Source organism: Coloeus monedula (assembly GCF_965178545.1).
Source record: "Coloeus monedula genome assembly, chromosome: W".
In the NCBI taxonomy this organism is placed as follows: domain Eukaryota; kingdom Metazoa; phylum Chordata; class Aves; order Passeriformes; family Corvidae; genus Coloeus; species Coloeus monedula.
Genome location: NC_138821.1, coordinates 32,661,669 through 32,689,168, shown reverse-complemented (window position 1 = coordinate 32,689,168; position 27,500 = coordinate 32,661,669). Strand labels below are relative to the sequence as shown.

The 27,500-nt window shown below is 41.2% G+C and overlaps 1 protein-coding gene across 6 annotated transcripts in view; it reads right to left on the bottom strand.

Annotated features, from left to right (window-relative positions):
• Positions 1-11,888: 11,888 nt before the first annotated feature.
• LOC309584601 (nipped-B-like protein) overlaps positions 11,889-27,500 on the bottom strand; it is a 171,799-nt gene continuing 156,187 nt past the window's right edge. For 4 of the 6 annotated variants that reach the window (XM_082300695.1, XM_082300696.1, XM_082300699.1 and 1 more), the window contains 9 exons: positions 24,074-24,247; positions 23,345-23,535; positions 21,477-21,584; positions 17,074-17,274; positions 16,525-16,671; positions 14,524-14,819; positions 14,024-14,198; positions 13,195-13,380; positions 11,889-12,633 (listed from right to left, as the gene is read on the bottom strand). In XM_082300695.1, coding sequence (XP_082156821.1) covers positions 12,268-12,633; positions 13,195-13,380; positions 14,024-14,198; positions 14,524-14,819; positions 16,525-16,671; positions 17,074-17,274; positions 21,477-21,584; positions 23,345-23,535; positions 24,074-24,247 — 1,844 coding nt within the window. In that variant the 3' untranslated portion in view covers positions 11,889-12,267. Of the gene's footprint in view, positions 12,634-13,153; positions 13,381-14,023; positions 14,199-14,523; positions 14,820-16,524; positions 16,672-17,073; positions 17,275-21,476; positions 21,585-23,344; positions 23,536-24,073; positions 24,248-27,500 lie in introns of all 6 variants that reach the window. The other 2 variants (XM_082300698.1, XM_082300697.1) reach the window with 2 other exon arrangements.

Sequence of the window (27,500 nt, the reverse complement as noted above, 5' to 3'; positions counted from 1 at the left end):
ACCCGTCGCCCGGGGATCTTGGAAATAATTATGAACTGGCCGGAAGGTGAGACTTTTGGGTTATCTTCTGAAGAAGAAGAGGAGCAGGTGACACGTGCCGAAGAAGCCCCACCATATAACGAGCTACCAGAGAGTGAAAGACAATATGCCCTCTTCACTGATGATTCCTGCCGAATTGTAGGTGCTAGCCGGAAATGGAAAGCCGCTGTATGGAGCCCCACATGACAAGTTGCACAGGCTACTGAAGGAGAAGGTGGATCGAGCCAATTTGCTGATCTCAAAGCCGTTCAATTAGCTCTGGACATAGCTGAAAGAGAGAAGTGGCCAAAGCTCTACCTCTACACTGATTCATGGATGGCAGCCAATGCTCTGTGGGGTTGGCTGGAAAGGTGGAATAAGGCCAACTGGCAGCGCAGAGGAAAACCAATCTGGGCTGCTGAGGAGTGGAAAGACATTGCCACTCGGGTAGAGAAGCTATCCGTGAAGGTCCGTCATGTAGATGCTCACATCCCCAAGAGCCGGGCTAATGAAGAACATCGTAACAACAAACAGGTAGATCAAGCTGCGAAAATAGAGGTGTCCCAGATAGACTTGGATTGGCAACATAAAGGAGAGCTGTTCCTAGCTCAATGGGCCCATGATGCCTCAGGTCATCAGGGCAGAGATGCCACCTATAAGTGGGCACGAGATCGAGGGGTGGATCTAACCATGGACAGTATCTCCCAGGTTATCCATGATTGTGAGACGTGCTGCTATCAAGCAGGCCAAGCGGGTGAAGCCCCTGTGGTATGGTGGGCGATGGTCCAAATACAAGTATGGGGAGGCCTGGCAGATTGATTACATCACACTGCCTCAAACACGCCAAGGCAAGCGCTATGTGCTCACAATGGTAGAAGCCACCACTGGATGGCTGGAGACCTACCCTGTGCCTCACGCTACTGCCCGGAACACCATCCTGGGCCTGGAAAAGCAAGTCCTTTGGAGGCATGGCACCCCTGAGAGAATCGAGTCTGATGATGGGACTCATTTCAAGAACAGCCTTATAAACACCTGGGCTAGAGAACATGGCATTGAGTGGGTGTACCACATCCCTTACCATGCACCAACAGCTGGGAAGGTTGAGCGGTGTAATGGACTGCTTAAAACCACCCTGAAGGCACAGGGTGGGGGGACTTTCAAAAACTGGGAGGTGCATTTAGCAGGAGCCACCTGGTTAGTTAACACTCGAGGCTCCACCAGCCGAGCAGGCCCTGCCCAATCCGAACCCCTACAAACAACAGACGGGGATAAGGTTCCAGTGGTGCACATGAGAGGTATGCTTGGAAAAACTGTTTGGGTTACGTCTGCCTTGAGCAAAACAAACCCATCCGTGGGGTTGTTTTTGCTCAGGGACCAGGTTGCACCTGGTGGGTGATGCAAAGGGATGGAGAGACCCGATGCTTACCTCAAGGGGAACTTGTTTTAGGGTGAACTACCCATGGCTCTGTACTTGTATCAGTATCAGCATGTATATATGTATATAATTCGGGTGATGCATGTATTTATATGGTTAAAAAGGTTAAGTTTCATGTAACATGTTAGTATGGGAAAAAATCGGGGTGGATAAGGTTGGGGTTTTAGTTTAGTCCTAGTTTTTTTCCTGTTAAAGAAATTTTTTCCCATATGCATGTTGCTAGGGGACAAATGGCTGTACTTAAGAGAAGACAAAAGACCTGGCTACTCTTTTGTTTCACCTGGGTGTGGGGTCAGTTCGCTCTCGGCGTTCTCGGGGAGAGGAGCCTGGTTCTTTTCGGCCGTTTTTCTTTCTGCGGAGAAAGATCCCAGGACCCCCGGCCCACCTTCCCTGTCCCGCTGGAGGTCGGGCTGTGGCCGCCCTGCCCCGCCGCTGATTGGAGCCTTCGCTGCGTTGTAGCCATGCTCGTCCTGCCTGCCCAGACCTCAGGGGGGTTCCCCGCTTGGATACATCACATCTGCCACCCGGGATCTGTGCTCATCCCTGCCGCTCCAGCCTGCTGTTTCCCGAGGCTCCAGCTGGACACTGGGGCCAGCCGTCTGGGGTTTGTGAAGCCTTTGTTCCATCCCTTCCCGGGATCCCAGGGCACCAGTGCTGCGTGCTCCTCGAGCTTGCTCCGGAGCTCCCCCTGCAGCTGTGGGGGAACCATCGCACCTGCCCTGCTCACCGGGAGCCGCCAGCGCCCCTGCCGGCTGCGAGCAGAACTGCACCTGAGGGGAAAGGGCCTGACAGCTGAGAAGGCTGGGACTGGGTTTGTGATTGTTTGCTGTTACTGCCATAGTTATTGTTGTTTGTTTGACTGGTTATACACATATAGATATATAATAGTAAAGAACTGTTATTCCTATTTCCCACATCTTTGCCTAAAGGCCCTTGATTTCAAAATTATAATAACTTGAAAGGGGTTGCATCTGCCATTCCAAGAGAGGCTTCTGACTTCCTTAGCAGGCACCTGTCTTTCAAACCAAGACAGTGGGGCTAGGCAATGAATATGTATAGGCGTATTGGGAAACTTAATGAATATGGAACTCATAACCCAATATATACCAAGCTGAATGCAGCTGTTAGCATGCATGACTTTGGAGGAATTATCCCCATGCGTCCCAGCACTGGAATAAATGTACCTACTTTACTACTTATTCCAGTAGCATATCAATAAAAGACCACTATGAATTTCATGGAATCAGAAATCTCTTATACACTCTCTGAGTGTGTAGAGAGTTCTCCGCGATGTAGAAGGCGTTCACTGTGGTGGCCAGTTAGCCTGTGGTACAAGGGACAAAGAGTTCTCTGGTAAGACAGTCCCTAGTACCAGAGACTTATGCCTCGGTCATGGTGAGAAAAGAAGCCTCTCCCAGAATGCTTTGTTCTGTTATGGTAATGTACCCCAGTTCTGTGTTTCTGGCTGGCTGTTGGTTGTCCCGCCCCCTTGCTACCTTATATGTTTCATATCCTAGAAAGTTCTCCACTTCAAGTTCCCCCCATTGGCTTTTGCCCCTCACCACTCCCCTGGAGCTTCCCCACTGGCTCCCATTCCCTAGTCCCGCCTTTGTACCGCCCCGTGCCCTCAGATCATTGGTCTCTGGTGCTCCCTCCGCTCCCATACTTAAACCTGAGCTTTCCATTTTTTTCTGTCTTCGTCCCTGGAACCGTTCACGATGTGGAAGCAATAAACTGCTCCTGTGGAACCCCAAATGGAGACCCTTCCTGCCTCTTTGCTGTCGACCCATATTACTGAAGCTATCCGTGCATTTGTGTGTGCACGAGTGTGTGTGTGGCTGATCCTGCTGAGCGGCTTTGCTAATGAGACACTCTTGGAAGATCATAGCACCTCGTGCTCCGGCACAGAAGCCAAGAGCCCGGGATAGCAATAGCTCACATCAAGTTACTTCCCCAGGGGATTGAAAGAAGTTAAGGAGATTCTCTGCACACTGCTATCATTTGTTGGTAAGTGACACTGACTCCTAATCTATACTATTTCTTCACTAGCTGTAACATTACCTCTATAATCGTTCACTGTATCTTTATCTACTAGTAGTTCTTTTTGTGGTATCCTGTGTAGTAAGTAAGTCTGTCTAAGTCTTATATCTGTTTTCCTTGGTCTATTCAATAAATAATTCATGTTTTAACAGGCCTGATCGGTCATTATTAAGAACTTGTGAGCGAGAGTGGGTTTTGGGGTGCTGGCCACCTCAGTAAAGCTACTGTCTACTGCCAGAGGCCTGGGCAGAGGCAGGGACTTGTTGAAGCTCTCCCCTTTCCATTCGTAACAGACAGCAAATAAAAATAACAGATGAGTCATCCAAAACACGAGAATTTAGTATTACATGAATCTGACCTGTTGTTTTCTATGTAGATTAAGTGGTACTGTTCCGACCTGCAGGGATGCATCAGATGGGAGATGTTGAAGGCTGACCTTGAATTTGAAAATCCATCTCTGTCGGGGTCCCTTTCCCCCGCCATGTAGCCCTGGGAGAGGGGCCCTGAGGGGAGGCAAGGGGTTTCCCTGGCCCCTGGGCAGCCTCGCTCCCCATTGGTTGGTTTGTGTTTCCCTGCGCGGGCAAGGACCCTCGGGTCCTGTGACTGGAGCAGTTCCTCGTCAGAGCTCCGGCCATGCAGCTGGAGAAATAAACATCTCTGAAACAGCTATCAAGAATCCGTCCTTATATACTTCTTTCTAGGGGCCTCCTGGTTTGATACGTTGTGTTACAGAATCCCCGCTGTAACAAATGGTGGAGAATTGCTAGCAAGACACCGATCCCTAAGGACAGAAAATTCGTGAGTAAAAACCACTCTAGATCTCTCTCTTCTCACCTTGGTTTGGATATTCTCTCTGGACTATGGAAGAATCATGGGAAATGTGGCTCTGAGCCACAGAAAGAAATGTATCTAGAAGTTAAAGGAATCCTTGAACAGCAAAACAAGAAAGTGTTTGTTCCGGGAGATCTAGAACATTTTTTTAACTAGCTTTTCAAAAATTTCTTCTATATTTCTCGAGACTTACTTTTTGATATTGAACCTCCTGGAACTAGTCGCGGGTGTTTTTGGTACGAGATCTGGGATAAGCTAAGGGATCAAACAAAGCATGGACTAGCGACAGAAGCTCTCCGTGGACTAATTGCAATCAGTGAAGCTCTTGAGGAGCATTTATATGGTCCCATTACCCCTAGAGCAGAGGATGACACTAATCCCGTGGCCAAGACCGCGCTGCGGCCATCCCAGGAGCGCGTGACTGTAGCCGTGCCGGTGAAGGTGCCTGCGCTGGATGCGCCCGGCCCCCTCGGGAGCGCGCGCTTTATCACGGACCCCATCCCTGTCTCGGGGTCCCCTGCCACGGGACCACAAGTGAGGAAGTGATGCCGCAGGCACCGAGGGTGCCGTGGGCCATGAGCAGCCAGGAACCGGGGGTCGGTGTGGAAGCCCACTCTGAGCACACGGCTCGGAGAGCCCTGAAGAGCAAGAAGCGGCAGTTCCCATAGCAACACAAGAAGCCGCGCAGCGCAGCACCGAGCCAAAACGGGGCCGCACTCAAAGTAGCGTGGAGTTGGCATAGCGGAACCACTCGCAGGGCACGGGGCCGGCGGCGATGGCAACGCCGGGCCGTGCAGAGCCCAGACACGTGCCGGAGCAGTGCCGCTCGGTGGGCGCAGAGCAGCTGCAACGTGGGGGCCCTGAGGGGAGGCACGGGGTTTCCCTGGCCCCTGGTCAGCCTCGTTCCCCATTGGTTGGTTTGTGTTTCCCCGTGTGGGCAAGGACCCTCGGGTCCCGTGACTGTAACAGTTCCTCGGCAGATCCCCAGCCATGCGTCTGGAGAAATAAACATCTCTGAAACATCTACCAAGAATCCGTCCATATATACTTCTTTCTACGGGCCGCCTGGTTTGATACGTTGTGTTACAGAATCCCCGCTGTAACACATCTCCACATAGAACTCTTCAGAATCAAAAAATTCTCATGAATATGAAAAAAGTGGATTTTCTCAAGGAATTACACTTTCTTTGCCTGTGCTCAAAGAGCACATTTAGTCTAAGCAGGAAGCACAAATCCATTTAATTTCTTCTCTACATATGTATTTCTGGCTTATAGCCATTTCAATTCAGGTTTTGTATTATTTCTGTACAAGCATAAAGGCTAACAAGAGAAGTAAACAAGTAAGAGAGAGAGAAGGCTGTTGTCCAAATAATGGATAATTCTTCAATCTGTACTTATGAAGTCAAAATAAGAAACAGATGATTCCCTGTATGGTTTCTCAAAACTAAATTAACTGTAGTGACAGACTTGGGTTGTTTCCAACAAATTTTGTAGTCCTTTATAATTGGGTAAAGTACTGCAAATAAGGGAAAGGTAAAAAAAACCCAGACGATATTTTGGATGAAGGGTAAGAAGGAAGTGCTTTGAAAATTAGCTGACAAAAAAAGTGGGGGGGGAGGGGTTACATCCAAACCTAGCAGTCAAAGAGATGCTCCATGTGAAATGGTTTAGTGCTCATAACTACAGCTTCCAAAAGACAGAGGCTACCTTACAGAAGTAGGATTCTGTTTAATAGTCAATCCCCTTGGGAGGTGGAAATCAGTTAAATCACTTTTCTAGCTTTTAGGAACTAGGATACTTTTTTTCAAAACAAAAATATGAGGCTTTCAACAGAGCTTCACTAAGTATAGTTATAGAGAAAAGCTCTTTTGAAGTCAAAACAATTCTTTTAAATAGTCACTGAAATACTGATAAAGACTTGCCATTATGTTTTTGGATTTATGATGTTGATAATTCAGGGATGTTTTCATTATTGCTGAACAGCACTTAGAGCCGAGGCCTTTTCTGCTCCTTGTATGGCCATGCTGGGGAGGGGGCTAGGGGTGCATGGGAGGTTGGGAGGAGACACAGCTGGGACAGGTGACCTCAACTAACCAAAGGGATGTTCCAGACTATGTGACATCATGCTTTATACATAAAGTGGGGGGAAGAAGGAGGAAGGGGAGGATACTTGGAGCAATGGTGTTTGTCTTCCCAAGTCACCATTCTACAGGATGGGGCCTTGCTCTCCTGGAGGTGGCTGAACACCTGCCTGCCCTTGGGAAGGGCTCAATGAATTCCTTGTTTTGCTTCTCTTGCATGTGCGGCTTTTGCTTTCCCTGTTAAACTCTTTATCTCAACCCAGGAATTTTCTCACTTTTACCCTTCTGATTTTCTCCCCATTACACCCAAGGGAGAGTGAGTGAGCATCCGTTTGGTGCTTAGTTAAACCATGACAGTGTGTGTCATGGGTTAGCAAGCATAGTCCTGGAAGTGATGTTCTTGCAAAGGGGTGCTTACAGCTCCTCTATGACCTAACAGAACCTATCAGCTGGCCAGTTTGAATATGGACAATTCTTTAAGCCACTTAAAATTGTGACTGCCTCTGTGATCCACACTTAAGAATAGAACCCCCCCCCCCCCCCCCCCCCCAGCTCTGTCTCGTTTTCGGTGCTGGGACAGGTGGCTGCAGGCCCCGTGCGGGGGCCAGTGGGCCCAGCCCAGGCCCTGCTCGGGCCAGGCCAGGCCAGGCCACGGCCATCCTGGAGCCGATGGGCCCTGTTCCAGCCGCAGAACCTCCCACACAGCCCTGCTGTGGGCAGCCGGAGTGGCTCGGCTTCCCCCGCCTCTCCAGTGCTGCCAAGATTCAGCTAAAGCTGCACCGCTGTCTGGCAGAGGTCATGTGACCGACAGCGATAAGCGACGTTCCAGCTGCAAGGCCTAGGTGAGATTAACCCTTTTAGTGCTGTGAAGAGCTGAAAACCTGAGGGAGAAGAAAGAGGAGATGCTTAAAGCTGAAATTCTGTTGTGAAGCTATGATGCATCAGAGTACCCATTGTAATTTCATGAAGGCATGGGGGGTGGAGTGTTAAACTTGTGAGCAAAACCACCTGCGCTGAGATAGGCAGATGCTGAAGCAGCTGTAATTTCATGAGATGTTTGAACAGGGAGAGATGGAAGCGATGAGGACTTTTGCTCCAAATGGGAAAGGAGAAACCTCAGTTCCTAGAGATGCTCCCAGAGATAGTCCTAAAGATGAAGATGAGGAAGACCCTTTGCTCCCAGGGAAGGAGAAGGGCCTCTGTTCTTAAAGATGAAATGCTCCCAGAGATGGGTGAAGAGAACTTTTGTTTCTGAATGGCTCAACCTTAAAATTTTACCCTAGTAATTTCCAGAGTGAACCCTCGAAAGCAGTTGTGGGAAAAGCTGCAAGTTGTGGGAAGGGCCTCACACGCGAGCAGAGAACCAACCCGGGTGGCTGTCTCGTTGTGATAATGTTTTCATAGCATGGGCAAGAGAGACTCCTCTTCCTAAATGGACTGAACAAGGTTATTATGGAAGTGGTAAACAGACTGAACATCTCAAGGGTTGTCTTTTACATTGTCAGTGGGAGAAGGGAGAAAGGTGGGGGGAAGGAGAAGTGTTCTGAAGGTGTGGTATGATTTCTTTTTTTCTCTTCTTTTAGGTCTGTTAACAAACTTCTTTCAAGTTTGGTGCCTGCTTTGCGTTTCTCCTAATTCTTATCTCACAGAAGGTAAACAGTAATGAGTATTTTAGACCAAACCACTACACTAAATTGGTGTTTCTGCCTGGTTACAAACCAACCCGCTACAGTGTGGCTCTTCAGTGAGTGGAAGAAAATTTGTGCCTTGGGTTCTTGCTATTTCTATTTATCACATGAGACAGGAATGTCGAGCACATAACAAAAGCATTAGGTGTTTGAGTTCATTAATATCTGTCTGTGGCTCAGAGTTAAAATGTTTTATCTTTACAGTAAGAATCAATTGAACTGATCCATTCATTACCCTAGAGCATTAACACCTGCATTTAGGCAGAACATCCTTCTGTTTAACTAGCACCAGATGAGTCAGACCCAATCACAAAATTTTTTTTGTCATGAACCACAAATATATTTAAGAACTATTTCAGTCTTAAAAGGTATTTTGTGTTAGAGCTAATGTTTAGCACAATCCAATTATTTCACAGTGACAATATTCTCACTAGTGACACTACAAAACCAAAAAACAGCTCCAGTTTGATTAAAATTTTAAATAGCTTTTTAATGGCCATACCTCACTAAAATACTTATGTGAAATATTGTCCACACCTACCTTTATACATGTTGGGACTTGTTAATATAAGCAATAGAAAACTTAAAAAAATACAGAAGGGCATACTGAATCATTTAGAAAAATACTTATTTGCAATTAGTCAGAAACAATTGTGATTTTTTTATAGCTGCAGATAATGAAAATAATAATTATTCTGCAATTTTACAGCACTGAAGTGGAAGATTAAAGATTATTATTTATTTAGACTGTGGAATTGTCTGTCTTTTCTTAGAGTACAATATGGTTAGCGTTAATTCTAAAAGCTTGAAAATATCCCTTTGTTAGGTAAGCTATTGCAACAAGTTTCCATGCCCAGAACTTGTACTCAAAGACAAAAAAAAAAAAATCAATAATCGTTATAGTTATGTATGTAAAAATCTATAGCCATACAGTGAAAAAAATACTATAAGGCTATGTAAACACAAAGGGGTAAAATGTTGTTGTGTCAATTACTGCAGTGCAGCATTTTTTTTAAACTTTTTTTTTAATGTTAAAAAACCCCCTAATCTTGGTATGTGCTGTTGCCAATAATGTGGTTCATGTTGGTAAAACCCACGACTGCTACTCAGAGACTGAGCACTGCATATATTACAGCTGCCGCCTTGGGCTTTCTATTTCATATCTCTGAAAATAATCAGCCCATGTTATACAAAGCTAACAGGAATATGTTTCCCAAAAATGAACTCTGCTACCTTTTTTTTTCCACAGCAAGTAATCTGAATGTTTGTGATAGGCAAAACAAAGCTAGATATTACTCTGGGTAGTACAGAAGGGGAAAATTCAACTCTTAACTAGTGAAAATCTTATTCAATAATCTATAATTAATTTTATAAGCTTATATTATTTAGTATAGCAAACAGGTAGCATCAAGGAGCATGTATGCCCTTTGACATATTACACAATATAGTAACGGGCCAAATCCTCTCAACTAAGACGGCTTTAGCCTTCAGGTTTCTATTGTTTAATTATAATTTATTTCTGATAATTTTATCCTCATAAATACCAAACAATTTGAAATAAAAAGCCACTCGTTACTATTGGGAAAGTCACATGACCAGGAAACAAATTGTTTATGAACAAGGAAACATATGTATTACCTATTAAAAATAAGATTTTGTAATATAAATCGCATCAGAAATGTCTGACTGATGCCATGAAGATTTTTTGCCTTTTCTTTCATACCCCTGTTATACCTTTTTACAACATCTGTATTCTTAGTGCTTTTTTCCCTACATTCTTGGACTTGTTTGTCAAGCTAAGAGACTAAACATTTTAGAAGCTTCGTAGCTAGGGATCAGTGTGCCCCAGACCCCAAGGTCCTCTCCAGAACACATTCTGTAAACTAAGATAGAATCATCCAGGGGAAGGTTCCTTGGGGAGGGGGGCTCACTTGAGCCTCTCATTGGAGAATCTTTGATAGATATGCTAATTAGTAAGACCTATAATGTTATACCCGATCTTTGGGGGCATACTCGGCGGGGTGCATTTTGATGCATATGACCTGAACGTGTACACCTAAGGATCCTTAAAATAAATACCAAGGTAAAATTCCTTTTCCCCTTCTAACCGTGTATGACTCTTGATTTTAAGACCAGGAAAAGGCATCAGACTAGTGAGAACTTCATTTTAGACTGCATCTGTATGAATTTTTTTCTTAATCATTCAATAGTTTCCTTGTGAAGTGTTTTTAACTCTTTCTACTAGCAATGTGACATATCATACAACATATTCTCAAAGTATGAAACTCCCACTATAAAAGCTGCTCCTGGCCCTGAGAAATACAGTATTTCATTGTTTGGTACAAAAATGTCCTGCTTCCAGAACTGCAGGGGTGACTTCTGCTTTTTCTGCTTCTCCCTACTTTAACAACACCCATCTTAGCATGAGATGTGGCTTTTTGCACGGTGAAGAAAACACCATTAACTGTGAAAACAAAAAGGTGAGAAAATATTTCTGTTTAGAAAAATTCCAGTGGTGAAACAGTAAAAAGGCATTTCCCATGGGAACAATTACTAACTAGATTCTGAGGAGTTATTAATCAATTCGGTTTAATGTTTTTTCCATACATGAGAATATTTTGGAATACTGATACTATTCCTCACAAATCGAATAATGTATTAGAATTCCGCAAGCTAGTTTCATAAAAACAGCCTCCTACCACAAATTAAATTCATAAAAGAAAATAAACACAAGAAAGATTTACTTAATAAGGAACAACTGTTTTAGATAAACATATCTGAAAACATGGCAGGGTTTATATGTCCCTAAAAAGTTCAGTTGTTTTAGATTTTTTTCTGTTTGTAAATCTGCTGGTTTTGTTACTCTCTGGAAAGGCAAACTGCTTTTGAAAGGCTTGTGGCAACATAGTCAAAACAAATGCTTTTGAAAGCTTTCAATAGTACTTTTTCAATTTACAAAATGTGAAAACATCTTTCAGTTAGTAAAAAAAATAAGCTAATATACAAACATTTTTTTAAAAAATTCATTTGTGAAGGAATGTAGCATAATTGCCCAGACTCATACCCATTCACTCCTCAGATACTGGTAGCTAGCTCCTCTTGACACAAGCCTCTCTATATTAACCCAGAGAAATGGGTACATGGCCAGTTAGCCCAAGCAAAATAGTCATTCAGCTTTCCCCAAATTTAAACTATCATAAATTACCATTTGGACAGCATTAGAAAGAAATTGAAGCATACAAGGAATAAACTATATTTTCTTTTTATATCAAAATGTACTCTTGAAAATGTGTTTGGCACAGTGCTAAATCATATAGTTAATACTAAATACTGCAGGATACAATAAACCCCTGGAGTTAACTTGTGTTTACACCCTTTAAGGGATAAAAATAAAAAGATACCAATTATTCAGAAAGCCTATAAAAACTGTATAAACAATATTTTATGTCGTTTTGAAAACCACTAATATAGTATATTTTACAGAAAAGACTGCAAAATAATATAAATGGATTTAAACAGATCTTTACAATAAGAAATTCAAATGGAAACAGACAAGTAACAAAGAGAAGTAAAAAAATTTATTGCAGTATTCATTCCACCAGATTTGCTGGGGATCCCTTTTCTTGTATTATTTCAGGGTGACCTAATACATCAAAATCTACATTTACAAAAACTCCTCCTGCAGATAGGTCATAGATACTGCATGCTTTTTTTTTTCTTTTTGTTTTCTTCAACAGAAAAAATTTTATATCCGGGAGACGCTGCCACTTAACAGCCTGTAAAAACAATGCTTCCCTGGAAACTGGCTACGCTAAAGAAAGCCATCCGCTGCTAGGTTAAACTCCAAGAACACTTTATTAAGAACATTAACAGACTAATTTCCAACATTCACTTGTTTATTTTTTTTAACAGAAAGTTTTGTTTCAAGGTATAAACAATCTTTTAAACTATAATACAGTGGGAGTAAAAATGAACTGAGAAGTTTCTGCTGCACAACAGCGAAGGAAGCTCCCACATAAATGTTTACCAAATATTTCCTTCTTTTTTCCTGCGTCTCAGGTTCCATTCTTACTCTTCATTTAACTGATTTTTTTTTTTTTTTTGCCAGAAAGTTGATATCTCAAGTTTTTCTGTTATTTCAATTCCTGTAAATTTGGCTGTGTATACAAATTCATTAGCTGGAAGTTCCATCCTTGGCAGCATACAGCGATCGTAAATTTTGAACAACTTTATTAGTCAGCTTATTAGCACTCGTTAGAGCAATTTTTTTGTAAATAATGTCTGACTCTTTAATAGTGTCTACCCAAGGCACCAGTTTGCGGCCATCACGGCGCTTAGCCTCAGTCCAGGAGCCACTGTAGGAGCCTGCCATCCACTGAACACTGAAGCCATTGCTGGTTTTCTGTACTACTCTTGCAATTTGTGGTCGGTCTTTGTACTTTGGACAGCAAATAGCGATGACATCCATGACATCAACACTTTCATTCATCTGTGCTGCCAACTCTGTAGAGTCTGAATTTCGTTTTGACCTTCTCAATGACTAAAACATTGGGGGGAAAAAAGACCAAGTGTTACACAAAAGAACTTTAGTGAAATTATTGCTTTTATTGCTTTTAATCCCTTGACGCCGGGAGTTGGGATTCCCCGGCACACATTCCATTGCCGGCAATGAGACGCACCGCGACCGCCAGCGCCAAGGGGTTAACATATCCTTGTAAAACCACATACTCTTAATTTGTACCCGTGTCTTTATCTCTTATTGATATATAAAATTATATATACACACGAATCATAAAGCTACATAAAAACTTGGCAACAATAAAAAGGATAACACACAGTACATTCCAAAGGAAAATTAATAAATTTTTATATGGGATAAATCTCATTTTCTAGTTTGTGTTTTTTTATTGTCTTTTCTGTTAAACTTTCTACAAAAGTTGTATAAATGGTTAAGTAGAGAATCTCTATCTACAAAATGCTTTCTTTCATGTCGATTACATTACTTGGTGTACATTTAATATAATAGACTGACATTTATAAGCACATAAAAATAATTTTACGTAATACGCTGTGAAATACGTTGACTCCTCCTCCGCCTCACCCCTGAAGTGCCTCCTCCTCTATCCTCCCCATCACTTTCATCATCCTCTGTCTCAGCTGCATTGTTTTTAGGGCTGCCTCCTCCAAGAAGTGAGGTAATTGCTTTGTTCCGAGCATTTGTGCTAGCTGACACCTCTCCATCTTCTTCCTCTTCATCAGGATCCAAATGTTCCATAAGGAGCTTGAACTATTAAATAAACCCCCCAAAAAACAGATCAGTTTACATTCAAACTTTAAAAATAGACATTCATATCACACTACATTAAATAAAAAAACAAATGAAAAGGTAAAGAAACTGTAAAACAAATGGCAGAAAACTTCAAACTTCAACAGCTTGTGGTTTGTTCTACAAACATTTTACTTTCATTTTCTAGTAGATATGTAAAAGCTTTCTTCCTGTGTTTCCAAAATTGCAAGTTTTCTCTAGTTAATATTTTAAAGAATTGGAAAAGAAAAGAGAAAAAAAATGGTAAATACACTGGATCTAGTCTCTGTTCCTGTGACAGAAACAGTCAGGGATAAAGTGAACAAGTTATATGGTAGAGGTATACAAGATAGATACCACAAATTAGAAAATACTCTGCAAAGATGAATATCCTTCAGTTGAAATTAATTTTAGTTGTGTTTAAATTTTTTAGAATGCTTTGAAAGGTAATACTGCTAAACATCCTGAAAGGAAATTGTGAGTTATCATATATCAATCACATAAGATTACCAGAAACTTAACATTTTGAAATGTTCATCCAATACATCAGCATCTATTTTCAAGTTTATACTGTGTTACCTAGTTTGAAAGGATTTCAGATTTTCTGCAAAGCAACTTTACTTACATCTAAGTACTGTTTTACTATACTCCTCTTCACTTCTTCAGTGATCTTAGAATTAGCCATATCACTCCGCAGAAAATCCAGAGTTTGTTTTGGATGGAAATGTACTCCTGTCTTCCTGTTTATAGCTTTATCATACACTTTTGCAGATTCAGATGGAGAATATTTCTGAATTTTACTGTTTAAAGAAAACAAAAGGGAAGAAAGAGCTTTTAAGTCCAAAACAATTTCAAGGAAAAGCTTTTAAAAATATTCAATATAAGTAGTTATATTTTAACCATTCCGTATACAATAGACATTCTGGTAAGAAATGAAATCATTACTTTTTCTAAGCCAGTTTCATTACATTCAACCTATTCTATTTATGTTTTTCTCTTATACAAATCTATTGCTGAAACAATTATTAACAGTCAACTAAACGACCCCCCCCAACTTCTTCCAAACTTAATCCTTACAAAGAACTCACTAGATAACAAGATGGCCTATTGTCTAAATATCCTTACCTATCAGAGAATCCACAGAGGTTCTTTAAATGCTGTTTCAGCATCAAAAGTAATAATATGCCTTGGGAGACATTTGCAAATTCAATTAAAGGAGCTGAATTTTCTGGTAAACATTTCATCACGGCATTTATATCATTTTCTTCATCAGAATCTGAATCAGAGTTTACTCGTTTCCGTAACCTCCGAGGCTTAGAAGCTTCCTCCTCACTTTTGCTCTCACTACCACTGTTACTGTCACTCTCAGTCTCCTCATCTGATGAAGGCTTTCTTTCCTTTTTTTTGTCTTTCACCATAGACTGTGAGACAGAGAAGTTAACACATTCCAAAATTAGGGCAAATAGCATCATGTACATTTCTAAAAAATCTTTCAAAAATCATTATTGACTTAAATTAGTAAGAATTACCTGTACAATGTTATTAATTCATAACTTGATATTCATAACTTTATATTCAAAGATTAAAATTATTTATGACAAAAAAGATGCTGAATTATAACTCAAGGTTCCTAAAAAATTGATCCAAAGTCCACTTTTTTTTTGCAAGGTGGTTACAGAAAGAACTGAAGCAAAGAGTGCTCCACTGGCATGTTATTCTTAAAAAGACTGCTCAAGTTTATCAGAGACAGTAAAATGAAGTAAAAGCCAAATACAATAAATCAGGAAGAAAATTGCATTTTTGTTTCACCTGAATATAATTTTTGCATGTTACATATATTTCCATCTGTACCTTGGTACAAACTAGTCCAAGCTGGTTTTAATCATTGTCTGTGTTAAAATCCTATGACACTAATTACACTGCTGACCAGAGAGCCCCCCAAATCAGCATATACAGTATTAATAATATTCAGTTCCACTACTTGTAGAGCTACAGAATTTCATACCTGCATTATTACTGCACATAGTATGCTTTTTCATAACACAGAACTTAAGATATCCCAAGTAGGATCTCATACTCTGCATTCTGGTCCCCCATCTAAAGAATGTGCTCTTTCTAGCAGATTAAAAATTGACTTCGGTAGGGTGAGAATTCAAAGCAGTGTACTTTCCAGGTATCAACTCTGACTTGTACTTACAGGTCAGATTGGAAATTCTAGAAATGGGTTCGTTTCCTGACAGTTTGGACCTTCTACTGTTAAAGTTGTCCAGGAAATGGAGACACTGAAGTCTTTAAGAATCACAGAATCACAGGATGGGTCAGGTTGGAAGGGATCACAGTGGGTCATCTGGTCCCACCTCCCTGTTCCAGCAGGGTCATCCCAGAGCACATGGCACAGGATTGTGTCCAGATGGGTCTGGAATATCTCTAGTGAGGGAGACTCCACACCCTCTCTGGGCAATCTGTTCCAGTGCTCGGTCACTGCACAGAGAAGTTCTTCCTCATGTTCAGGTCCCTTAATCATCCTCACAGCCTCTACTGGACCCACTCCAGGAGCTCCATGTCTTTCCTGTCCTAAGCAGCCCAAAACTGGACACAGTACAAGAAACAAAGGCCTTTTTCTTACAGGGTTGTGTATTGCCATAGCAACAGATACTATACCATTATTTGGGTTCTTATATGCTACCTTAAGAAAAGACATATTGCACACTCTTTTCTTGCAATAAATAATGTATTTAAAGTCTCCTAGGTGACACACGTGGAACTGCCATCAGCTACTTGACAACAAAAGAAAAAGTAAATGGGATTGTTATTAAAATTATGCATACAATTAATATTAATTCTAATTCAGTAATATTAGGGAATGATATAGATTTAATATTAAAATCTCAAAAATTGTCATTTTTTTAAATAACATAAGCGGCAATATAAGGAAAGTCTTTAACTAGTGTCTACCAGATACAGATCAGAACAGAAAGGGTTGTTTGTTTTTTAACTACCAGTTACAAACTAACAATACTGGTCCATATCATAATAATGGTACTATATTCACTGAAAAATTGACCAAATTATATAGAAGCTTATGCTACCACCATAATAAATATACTAAAATATAAATGCACATACCTCTTTAAATGACTGTAGTAGGTTGCTACCAGAAACTGATAGTGTAATGTCTATATGATGCATTATAAACAGTGGTTCTTCCTGTGTTTGATAAGGAAAACAGGCTAGATTGTCTGCTATGTACAAGAGCATATTCACCTCTGTTTTCTGGAAGTTAAAAAAAAGTACATATTAATATACATACAAATATCTTATTATACATTTATCCTGTGTTCCTAACAGTTTAAAACAAAAAAAAAAATCACAAATTTTATTCTACATACCCCCCAAATGCACTCTAAACAACATATATATATGTGCAAAATTTAGTCATACCTAAAGATACATTATTCCTAAACATCCCAAACTGAGTACAGAAAGGTACTGAATGATGCAAAAATGACTAATGTATTCTATTCAGTAAATACCTTATATTATAAAGCAAAACAAAGTACCTTAGGGAAATAAAGCTATCTAAATTATGTCATAAAAATATATTGCAAAAGGAGAATTTAAGCTTGTAATGGTATATTTTATTTTCTTTATAAGCGAAGGAAATGTGATGCTTACTGCAGTATCATCAAAGAGGTTGAGTAAGGAAATTAGAAAGGCTCGTCTGTGTTGACGGTTCCCTCGAATCATGGAGTATAGGTGTGAACACAATGCATTGGATGATTCATCATGTCTAAAACCTCTTACAGGATCCTGTGGGCAGGTATTGATTGCCTGTTGTACCTGGTAAGACATCTTCATACCAGCCACTGCTTTCATCTGAAATGGAAAAGTACTTATTTAAACCATTGCTTTCAAGCAGTAACATTGAAAGTGGAAATTAAACAAATGCTTGTCAACAGAAACTTCTAGCTATTTTTTAAACTTTTTTCCCTTTAAGTGGTTCCTCATCTGAAGTTTAACTTTTAAACATGCACTGAGGTGCACTACTGCCTTTTGAGTAAGCATACAGATTAAAACAGAATGTGTGGTAGAGATCAAAATGTATTGTGAATTGCTTTCAAAATAACTTCTATGTTAGAAACATAGAGATGATCTGTTTACCGACTACAGCCAGGTACCCAAACTTAAACAATTTTCAAGATTCATAGATTCATAGAATATCCTGAATGGGAAGAGACTCACAAGGATCATCAAGTCCAACTCCTGGCCCTGCACAGGACACCCCAAGAATCCCACCCTGTGCCTGAGAGTTTGTCCAAACAGTTCTTGAGGTCTGGCAGCATTGGGGCCATGACCACTGCTCTGAGGAGCCTGTTCAGTTCCTGACCACTCTCTGAGTGAAGAATCTTTTCCTACTATCCAACCTAACCCTCCCCTGACATAGCTCCAGCCGTTCCCTTGGGTCCTGTCACTGGTCACCACAGACAAGAGATCAGTGTCTGCCCCTCCTCTTCCCTTCATGAGAAAGTTGTAGACTGTAATGAGATCTCCTCTCACTCTCCTCCAGCTGAACAGACCAAGTGCCCTCAGCTGCTCCTCGTATGGCTTCCCCTCAAGGCCCTTCACCATCCTCATGCCCTCCTTTGGATGCTCTCTAATAGCTTTATATCCTTATATTGTGGTGACCAAAACTGCCCCCAGGACTTAAGATGAGGCCGCCCCAGTGCAGAGCAGAGCAGGACAATCCCCTCCTTTGACCTGCTGGCAATGCTGTGCCTGATGCACCCCAGGACACAGTTGGCCCTCCTGGATGCCAGGGCACTGCTGACTCATATTCAGCTTGTCATCCACCAGGACCCTCAGGTCCCTTCCCACAGCTGCTCTCCAGCGTCTCATTCCCCAGTCTGTCTGTACATCCACAGTTGCCCCATCCCAGGAGAAGAATCTGGCACTTGCCCTTGTTAAACTTCATATGGTTAATAATTGCCCAGTCCTCTAATTGGTTGAGGTCTCTCTGCAGGGCCTCCCTGCCTTTGAGGGAGTCAACAGCTCCTCCCAGTTTTGTATCGTCTGCGATCTTGCTCAGTATCCCTTCCAGTCCCGCATCTAAATAATTTATGAAGATATTGAAGAGCACAGGGCTGAGGACAGAGCCCTGTGGAACCCCACTAGTGACAGGTCGCCAGTCTGATGTGACCCCATTCACTATAACCCTTTGTGCTCCACCCATGACACAGTTGCTCACCCATTGCATGACATGTTTATCCAGCTGGGGCCTGGACAGTTTGTCCAGAAGGATCCTGGGCAAGACAGTATCAAAGCCTTTAGCAAAATCCCAAAATGTTATATCAACTGGCTGCCCTTGATCAACCAGGTGGGTTACCTTGTCATAAAAGGAAATCAGGTTTGACAATCAAGACTTTCCCTTCATGAAGCCATGCTGGCTGTGACCGATGACTGCATTATCCTCCAGGTGTTTTTCAATACCTCCCAGATTAATCTGCTCCATAGCTCTACCAGGCACTGAAGCGAGACTGACAGGTGAGACTGGAGGCCTCCTTCTTGCCCTTCTTAAAAATCGGGACAACATTCCCCAGCTTCCAGTCAGCTGGGACCTCTCCAGATTCCCAAGACCACTCAAAAAAATCATCGAGAGATGTTTTGTGATGACATCAGCAGCTCTCTGAGTAGCCTGGGATGAATCCCATCAGGCCCCATAGACTTATAGGGATCTAGCTGGAATAGCAGAACCCACACAGTTTCAGGGTTGACTGGGAGTTGATCATTCTCAAAGTCATGGTCCTCCAGCTCAGGGCACTGGGACCCCCTTGGTCTGTCATTGGTGTTGAAAACAGAGGCAAAGAAAGCATTAAACATCTCCATCTTGTACATGTCCCTGTTTTTGAGGTGGCCATTCTCATCCTGGAATGGGCCAATATCATTTTTGCACTGCCTTTTACTACTGACATATTTAAAAAGGCTCTTTTTTATTGTCCCCCACAATCATGGTTTAAGCCCAGCTGGAAACTAAGCACCACACAGCTGCTCGCTCAACCCCCCTCTCTACCCCCATCCTGGTGGAATGGGAAGGAGAATCAGAAGAGTAAAAGCCAGAAAACTCCTGGGTTGAGATAAAGACAGTTTAACAGGGATAGCAAAAGCATCACACACAAGCAAAACAAAACAAGGAATTCATTGAGCCCTTCCCAAGGGCAGGCAGGTGTTCAGCCACCTCCAGGAGAGCAGGGCCCCATCCTGTGGAACGGTAACTTGGGAAGATGAACACCTTCACCCAAAATGTCCTCCCCTTCCTCCTTCTTCCCCCCACTTTATATACTGAGCATGATGTCATATGGTCTGGAATATTCCTTGGGTCAGTTGGGGTCACCTGTCCCAGCTGTGTCTCCTCCCAACCTCCCACACACCCCCAGCACCCTCCCCAGCGTATGAGGAGCAGAAAAGGCTTTGGCTCTGTGCAAGCTCAGCAATAACAAAAACATCTCTATATTATCAACCCTGTGTTCAGCACAAACCCAAAACACAGCCCCTTGCCAGCCTCTGGGAAGAAAATTAACTCTACCCCAGCCAGAACCAGCATAACTGGCCAGCTCCAATTCCAGTTGGGCTTTGGCCACACAAATTTTCTCCCTACAGTGGCAAGCAGCATTTCTGTATTCTTCCCATACCACCTAACCTTGCTTCCACTGGGCACACACCTTCCTTTTTTGCCTTATTTCCAAGAGAAGATCCCTGTTCAGCCAAGCTGGCCTTCTGCCTTGCCTGCTTGACTTCTCACATCTGGGAATTGCTGCTCCTGTGCCCTTAGGAGGAGATGCTTATAAATGACCAGCACTGATGGACCCAGCACCTGCAAAAGTATTTTCCCAGAGGACCTTACTTGCTAATTCCCTGAGCAGCCTGAAGTCTGTTCTCCTCGTGACTAGAGTTGAGGTTTTGCTGGCACTTTTTCTCCTGTCAACAGAGATTTTAAACTCAAGTGCTCAGTGGCCGCTGTGGCCAAGACGGCCACCAATCACCACTTAATTCACAGAATCACAGAATATGCTGAGTTGGAAGGCACTCACAAGGATCATCGAGTCCAATTCCTGGCCCTGCACAGCACCATCCCCAAGAATCACACCATGTGCCAAGAGTGTTGTCCAAACGCTTTTTGAACTCTGTCAGGCTTGGTGCTGTGACCACTTCCCAGTGCCCGACCACCCTCTGTGTGAAGAAGCTTTTCCTGATATCCAACCTAAATCCCCCCTGACATAGCTCCAGCTGTTCTCTCGAGTCCTGTCACTGGTCACAAAGAGAAGAGATCAGTGTCTGCCCATCCTCTTCCCCTCATGAGGGAGTTGTAGACTGCAATGAGGTCTGACATCAGTTAGGTATCTCTTTGGATGCCATGAACAGTGCAATGCTCAAATTTCAGTGGAATACAATTAGATTTGGAAAGTTCCACAATGCAGTACACACACTGAACTAAGACTGAGGCCTTCTGAAATAAAGAAGGGGTGCTGCAACTCAATTTCAGATCTTTAGCAGAACTATTGTCACTATGCCACAACTCCACAAGTCTTCATTTAGCCCTCAGATTTTCCTTTCAGCAAGATCCCTCAGTTCTTAAAACCTTCTTATGTTCCTTCTGCTTAGATTGCAATTTATAAAGCATTGATGTCTTAATGTTCTAATACATATATACTGACCTCTACTTTTACAAAGTGCTCTCTATTAATACAGGAAAATCATTGCTAAACATTATGAAACAGATGTCCTTACCTCTTATCAAATAAATGCTCTTAACATACTATTAAGTGAGGAAAACACTACTATGGATTATAAATTAAAGGAATTTTTAGACTGGATGAGATGCTTCAAATGATTATATCCTTTCTATTTCTAAAAATAGAAATCTCCAAACAGGGGAAAGAGTTGGGATCTTTACAACTGCTTATGGTTACTGTTATTGCTTATTTGTTATTTATATTATTTTTCTGCAGCTGAGGCCTATTCAAGTGTTAAATCACCAGAGAATGTAACAGTATTTTGTAAAATGATAAATTAGAATTACTTACATGAATGAACCCAGCATATTTTTTGTCTATTTCCACCAATTGCTGGTCAGCTTTGTTTCGCATAGAGGGCTCTGGATCTGTGCCCATAGCAATTAAGTACGGCACACACTTGAAAAAAACAAATGAAATGATTATTCAGAGTTATTGTACCTCTTCTTTCTCACTCTTTGCTCTTTTATTACAGTGTTGTTTATGTTATATTCTGACTACTGCAGAAACTAGAATAGGAAGCTTTATGCAACTTACTACCTGCCTACTTTTTTCAAGCAAATAATACAAAATACACAAAAGACCAGCATTATCATAGAATGGTTTGGGTTGGAAAGGACCTTAAAGGTCATCTAATTCCAACCCCCTGCCACGGGCAGGGACACCTTCCACTAGACCAAGTTGTTCCAAGCCCCGTCCAACTTGGCCTTGAACACTTCCAGGGATGGGACAGCCACAGCTTCTCCAGGCAACCTGTTCCAGGGCCTGCCCAACCTCATAGGGAAGAATGTCTTCCTAATATCTAATCTAATCCTACTCCCTGTCAATTTGAAGCCATTTCCCTTCATTCTTTCACTACATGCTCTTGTAAAAAGTCCCTCTCCATCTTTCTTGTTGGCCCCCTTCAGGTCCTGGAAGGTCACAATTAGGTCACCCCGAAGCTTCTCTTCTCCAGGCTGAACAATCCCAATTCTCTCAGCCTTTCCTCATAGCAGAGGTGCTCAATCCCTCTGATCATCTTGGTGGCCTCCTCTGGACTTGCTCCAAAAGGTTGATGTCCTTCCTATGCTGGGGACCCCAGAGCTGGAGGCAGCACTGCAGGTGGGGTCTCACCAGAGCAGAGGGGCAGAATCCCCTCCTCCTCTGCTCCCCACACTATGGGATCAGCCCAGCACATGGGGGGTTTCTGGGTTCCAGCACACGTGGACGGGACACGTCCAGCCTCTCACCAACCAGCACCCCCAAGTCCTCCCCAGGGCTGCTCTTGATCTGTTCATCCCCCAGCCTGTATTGATCCCAGGGATTGCCTGACCAAGGTGCAGCACCAGCACTTGGTCTTTTTAAACCTCATGAGAATCCCATGGGACACTTCTTGAGCTTGTCCAGGTCCCTCTGGATGGCCCCGTCCTTCAGGTGTGTCACCTGCACCACTCAGCTTCGTGTCATCTGCAAACCTGCTAAGGGTGCCCTCGATCCCTTTGTGTCATCAATGAAGATATTAAATAACACTGGTCCCAATACAGACTGCTGAGGGACACCACTGGTCACTGATGTCCATTGAGACCCAGAGACATTATAAATGATAGAAGTTGTATGAGGTTTCAGGTAGTATTTCCAGGTCCCTCAAACTCTAAAGTCAATTTACATGACAAAAAATGCCATTTAAAAAAACCCAAACCACACACCACCAGTTATGACTAAACATGCACAATGGCTGTGTTATAAACAAATAATTACAAAAATATGTAAGCAAAGAATAATGGAGATGATAATTGAAGTTATAACATTGACTCTGGAATTCTGTAGTGTTTGGAGGACAGGGGAATTGAGGTGGAGGTAAGCTGTCACTGTTTTCAGGATAAAGAATTAAAGAAAAGTGCTTGGCATACACCTGAAATTCATAACAGAAATATGCTCCAATGTACATTTGCATGTGCACTTTAGGCACTGGCTGGGCTTTTAGATATTGATCCAAAGACAAGAAAATACAGCATTTGGAATCTAAATTTCAAAATATGCTTTCTGTAAAGGCCCCTTGCTACAATAAGAGATTACTGTAACATAGATGCAAGAGAAAAACTAAAAATGTATCTAGCAAGTGTAAAAAGCTCTGAAACCTGAATAACAACAAAAAAAACCATCATAAAAGGTTACCATACCTGAACAGGATGGATGAGACCCTGGTTTAATGTCAGTGCAATGACATTTAGAGCAAAGTGGCGTACACTGGACTGGGTATGAAAGAAAGCCTCAAGGACCTGTTTGAGATATAGTTGCATGATGGAACTACTCATCCCTGAGGAAATATCACCCATTTCTTTCAGGTCTTCCTGCTTTGCTACTTTTTTCCCTGTAAAAAGGACAAAAGCAATAGCACACTCAACCACAGTATAATCATTTACTTTGCTATTACTTGATGCATACTGATCTTTAAGCTTTATAATACAAAGATATTTCAGCCATCTTAGAATGGGTTTATGATCTCATGAAACACAGAACAGTCTGATAGCAAATATACTTAAAAAAAATAAAGTCGCACAAATTTAAAGTCTCCTTCCTTGATAAAGGTTTTAATTTTTACAGTTTCTTATTTTGTATCTGCTAATTAATCTTGGAGAATATTTTGATAAAAAGTATTACTACCATCATTACAGCAATTATGCATTCTGGATTGCTTTCAGGATTTATACATCCTGAAAGTAAATAATAAGCTACACATCTCAATATACCTATGCACATAATGAATTTTTGAAAATTGTTCTAAGATATCTTGTGTACAATATTACTAATTAGATAACAATCTTAAATGACTCGGTTCATGTATATAGTAATTGTATGCAAGAAAGTTAGATTTTGCCTGCCTCAGTACAGAAGAACTCAACACTTACAGTCTCTGTCTGCCTGCTGCATACGTGTATCCTCCTCCTGCAAGTAGGTCTGGAGGTTTTTTAACACCTGGATTTTTAAGTTTACTGAACAGTTCTTGTCTGAAAGAATGCTGTTGTACAGAGTCTTCACTTCCTGTTCGAACATTAAACTTGGGTGTTGTATAAATGCAAATCCTAAGGGTGGAAGAAAAGAGGAAATATTCCATGTTATTAACTAGAAATTATTTCTGCTTATTATTTTCTGCTTCTTAAGTCTTTCTTCAAAATAGAGGTATGAAATTTATCTACTCCCAAGTATAGTACTAACAAACAGTATTGCTTTTTCATATGGACACCATTCTAAGTTTATAAGGAGTTCTATTATCTGTCTGATAGATAAAGATGGGGTGCCGACCTAGGGCAGTTGAACTAAGAGTTATATAAGTCTGGAAGTATGTCCAGTGTACTGGTCTGCGTATCAATGACTAGGAGGTCTCCCAAGAGCAAGGGAGGAACATTGCTAAAAATTACTCATTGTTTTTCTAATACATTTGGAGAAGAACATTGTGATGAAACTATGAAGAGTTATTCATATGGAGACAGAGAAAATGTGGAAAAATTGCTAAATATCATGAGTATTTAAACAATACAATCTTAAAAGAAAAAATATAGTGAACATAATAAAATAAAATTTAGACCTCTCACTGTTATTATTCATATACCTATTAAGGTCGTGTTTTGAAAATTATCTGAAGCATTCCCAAGACTACATCTGTTAGAATATACACACTATAGAACTGCTTTTAGCTGCAGCCTCACCCTTGACAAAAAACTGGTTATTCTTAGTCAGGGAAGTCTTTATTTCATAAAAAGTTTGATCTAAATAAGTAACAGCATATATAATTTTAGATCACATATGTAGATTTAGGAGTGCTGCCAACAGACTCTTACAGAGTATCATAAAAAAACAGTAATGGGAACATAACTTCCCAATTTAAACTATATTTAACTACTTGATTAATTTTTTAAGACTGTGAGAAAAGCAAACATTAAGTGTATTTTTCACAACCATAGGAAACTAAGATTCTGAACAAACACACAGAAAACATAAAAGAAGAATGGGGGGGAAAAATGAAAGCAAATAAAATTATGCGAAAGCAATGTATAAAAGTGGGTATAACAAAGGGAAGACTGAGTCAGGTTTTTAAAACTGGCTCTGTGCGCAGAAAAGACAGTGTAGGTAAAGGCTAAGTCTAGAGCAAGACCTCAGTGCATTTAAGATCTCGTTTCAATTTCAGAACAGGAAGAGGAAAGAAGGCAGGGGAGATGGAGGGGAAAGAGATGAAAGAAAAAGGAATGGTGCTCCTCTTTGAAGTAGGTAGTATAATTGTCCACTCTATACAGGTGTATATTGATGTTTATAACCTGACCACCTCTGAGAAAGTCCAACCCATTTCTTAGGTTTAATTTTGAAAATGGAAAGCACTTGCATGTATGTGTAACAATCCATAACTCTTTCTTTCATTCACTTATTTAAAAGAATCTGAAACCACCAGTACTCTTAGGGAAATTCTTATTTTTCCATCCCCTGTAAGCAGGGAAGAAATTTTACTTGGCATAAGAATTTGTCATAGGGGATGAAAAAAGGCAACTGCTGTGTTCTCTTAAGGACTGACTTCACATCTTGGGGCTGCTCTCACACCACTTCTCTTCATACTTTTGTTTTCACTCTAAGGTTAAGCACTGAACTTGACTGAGTAAGACATTACCTGTTAGATACTAACAAAATTTTTTATCCTCAATCTGCCTTGCAAGTACACATCTGGAAGAGAAGCATAACCATAAGCATTAAGCTTATGGTTAAACTCAATCTCTCAACAGCAGTGACACATCCCAAAGCAAAGGTTAAAACTGTTGAGTGTCCTTACTGTAAGGACACACTAATAATTACCAATAGGAAAGCACACACTCTTCATTTGATGCCTTCACTGTGTATAAATGTTGAATTAGCTTGTTAGTAATTTTCACCTTATTGCTGCACATAAATGTTGAATGGATTTGACAATTTGACTCAATTACCAGCCTGTAAGATAGAGCTTTGCACGGCCTACTATATCTCTGTACATCCAAGCAGCTACCTTCAAAGTGGAACCAGTACTTAGATGAGACTAATATCACTGAAAACAGTTGTCTGAGGTTTAATTAAGATAAAGACTGACATGTTTACAGGCAGAGAAAAAAGAATAAAAAAATCTGAAGAATGCCTACTGATAGCCACTCCTGTTTTCTCCTCTTCCCCAAACTGATCACAGTTCAGTCTGTAATTCAGGAACATTTCTGATGAATGCAACACTCAGCCTCCATGAGTAAAGCAATCATGTCTATGGTTAGGAAGGCAGCCCCTATCCCATGTGCAATATTTTGTATAGAACATTAATGTTAGAATGGACTACAGTAAGTGTGCATCTTGATACAATGTCTAGAAAAACCTCCAGCTAGTTAACACCATAGCACTGTTCCTGTAACAGAGGCAACCCCAAAGCCATTAATCCCACTCAGCTGTCTGCAATGGTTTCCTCACAGAATATCAAATCAAGATTCAGTCTCAGTCCTTATCCTCAGTCCTCCCTAGCCTGAACTGTACCAGGATATCTATAAAGCCATCTAAACAGCAGCATAAGGAGGAAAATTCTTATACACAGTTAAACCATATAACACAAGCTCACACACAGAGAAGACAACTTTCTTTAGACTAAGCCATAACCATGAAGTGAACTCTTCCAGAAACCAAGGCCTATCTGCCCAAACAAGATGCTCTTACATGTACAGTTTTGGTCCTTGAGCAGAGGACGAACATGATACAAACCACTCAATGGCAGTTCATGCATTACTGCAAGTCACTGAGATACTATACTAATGCCTTCAGATAAAGAATCTATTTAAAATTGAAATACTGCCAAAGACCCAAAATAAACTGTAATATTTAGACTATGACATCATCTCAATGCCTCAAGAAATTTCACAGAGCATCCCTTAGTTGGTATAAACTGCCAGAGTTCCCTCAACGCCTCTGGAATTTCTGCCCCTACACTTAAAATTCTCAAAATTTTTCCATAATTTTTTCTAGTTACTCTTTAACTATACCTTGAGGACTGAAAAACAATATTTGGAGTTACAACATGCTTGCATGTGGGGAAAAAATAACATCTCCATTTACTTTGGAAACTTGATGCTTTTTAAGACTTGGTCATACATTAAAAAGGCATTCACTCTCAAAAGCATCCACTCTGCTGCAGAAGTATGCAACTTCAAAGTATCCCTTTGACTACATTTCTATAGCCAGGTCTCAAATAAAACATGTGGTGAACTTTGATTTTAAACAAACTTCCCTGCCACTACACAAATAAATGCATGGATTTCTACTACAGCAGAATAATAAAAACTATTA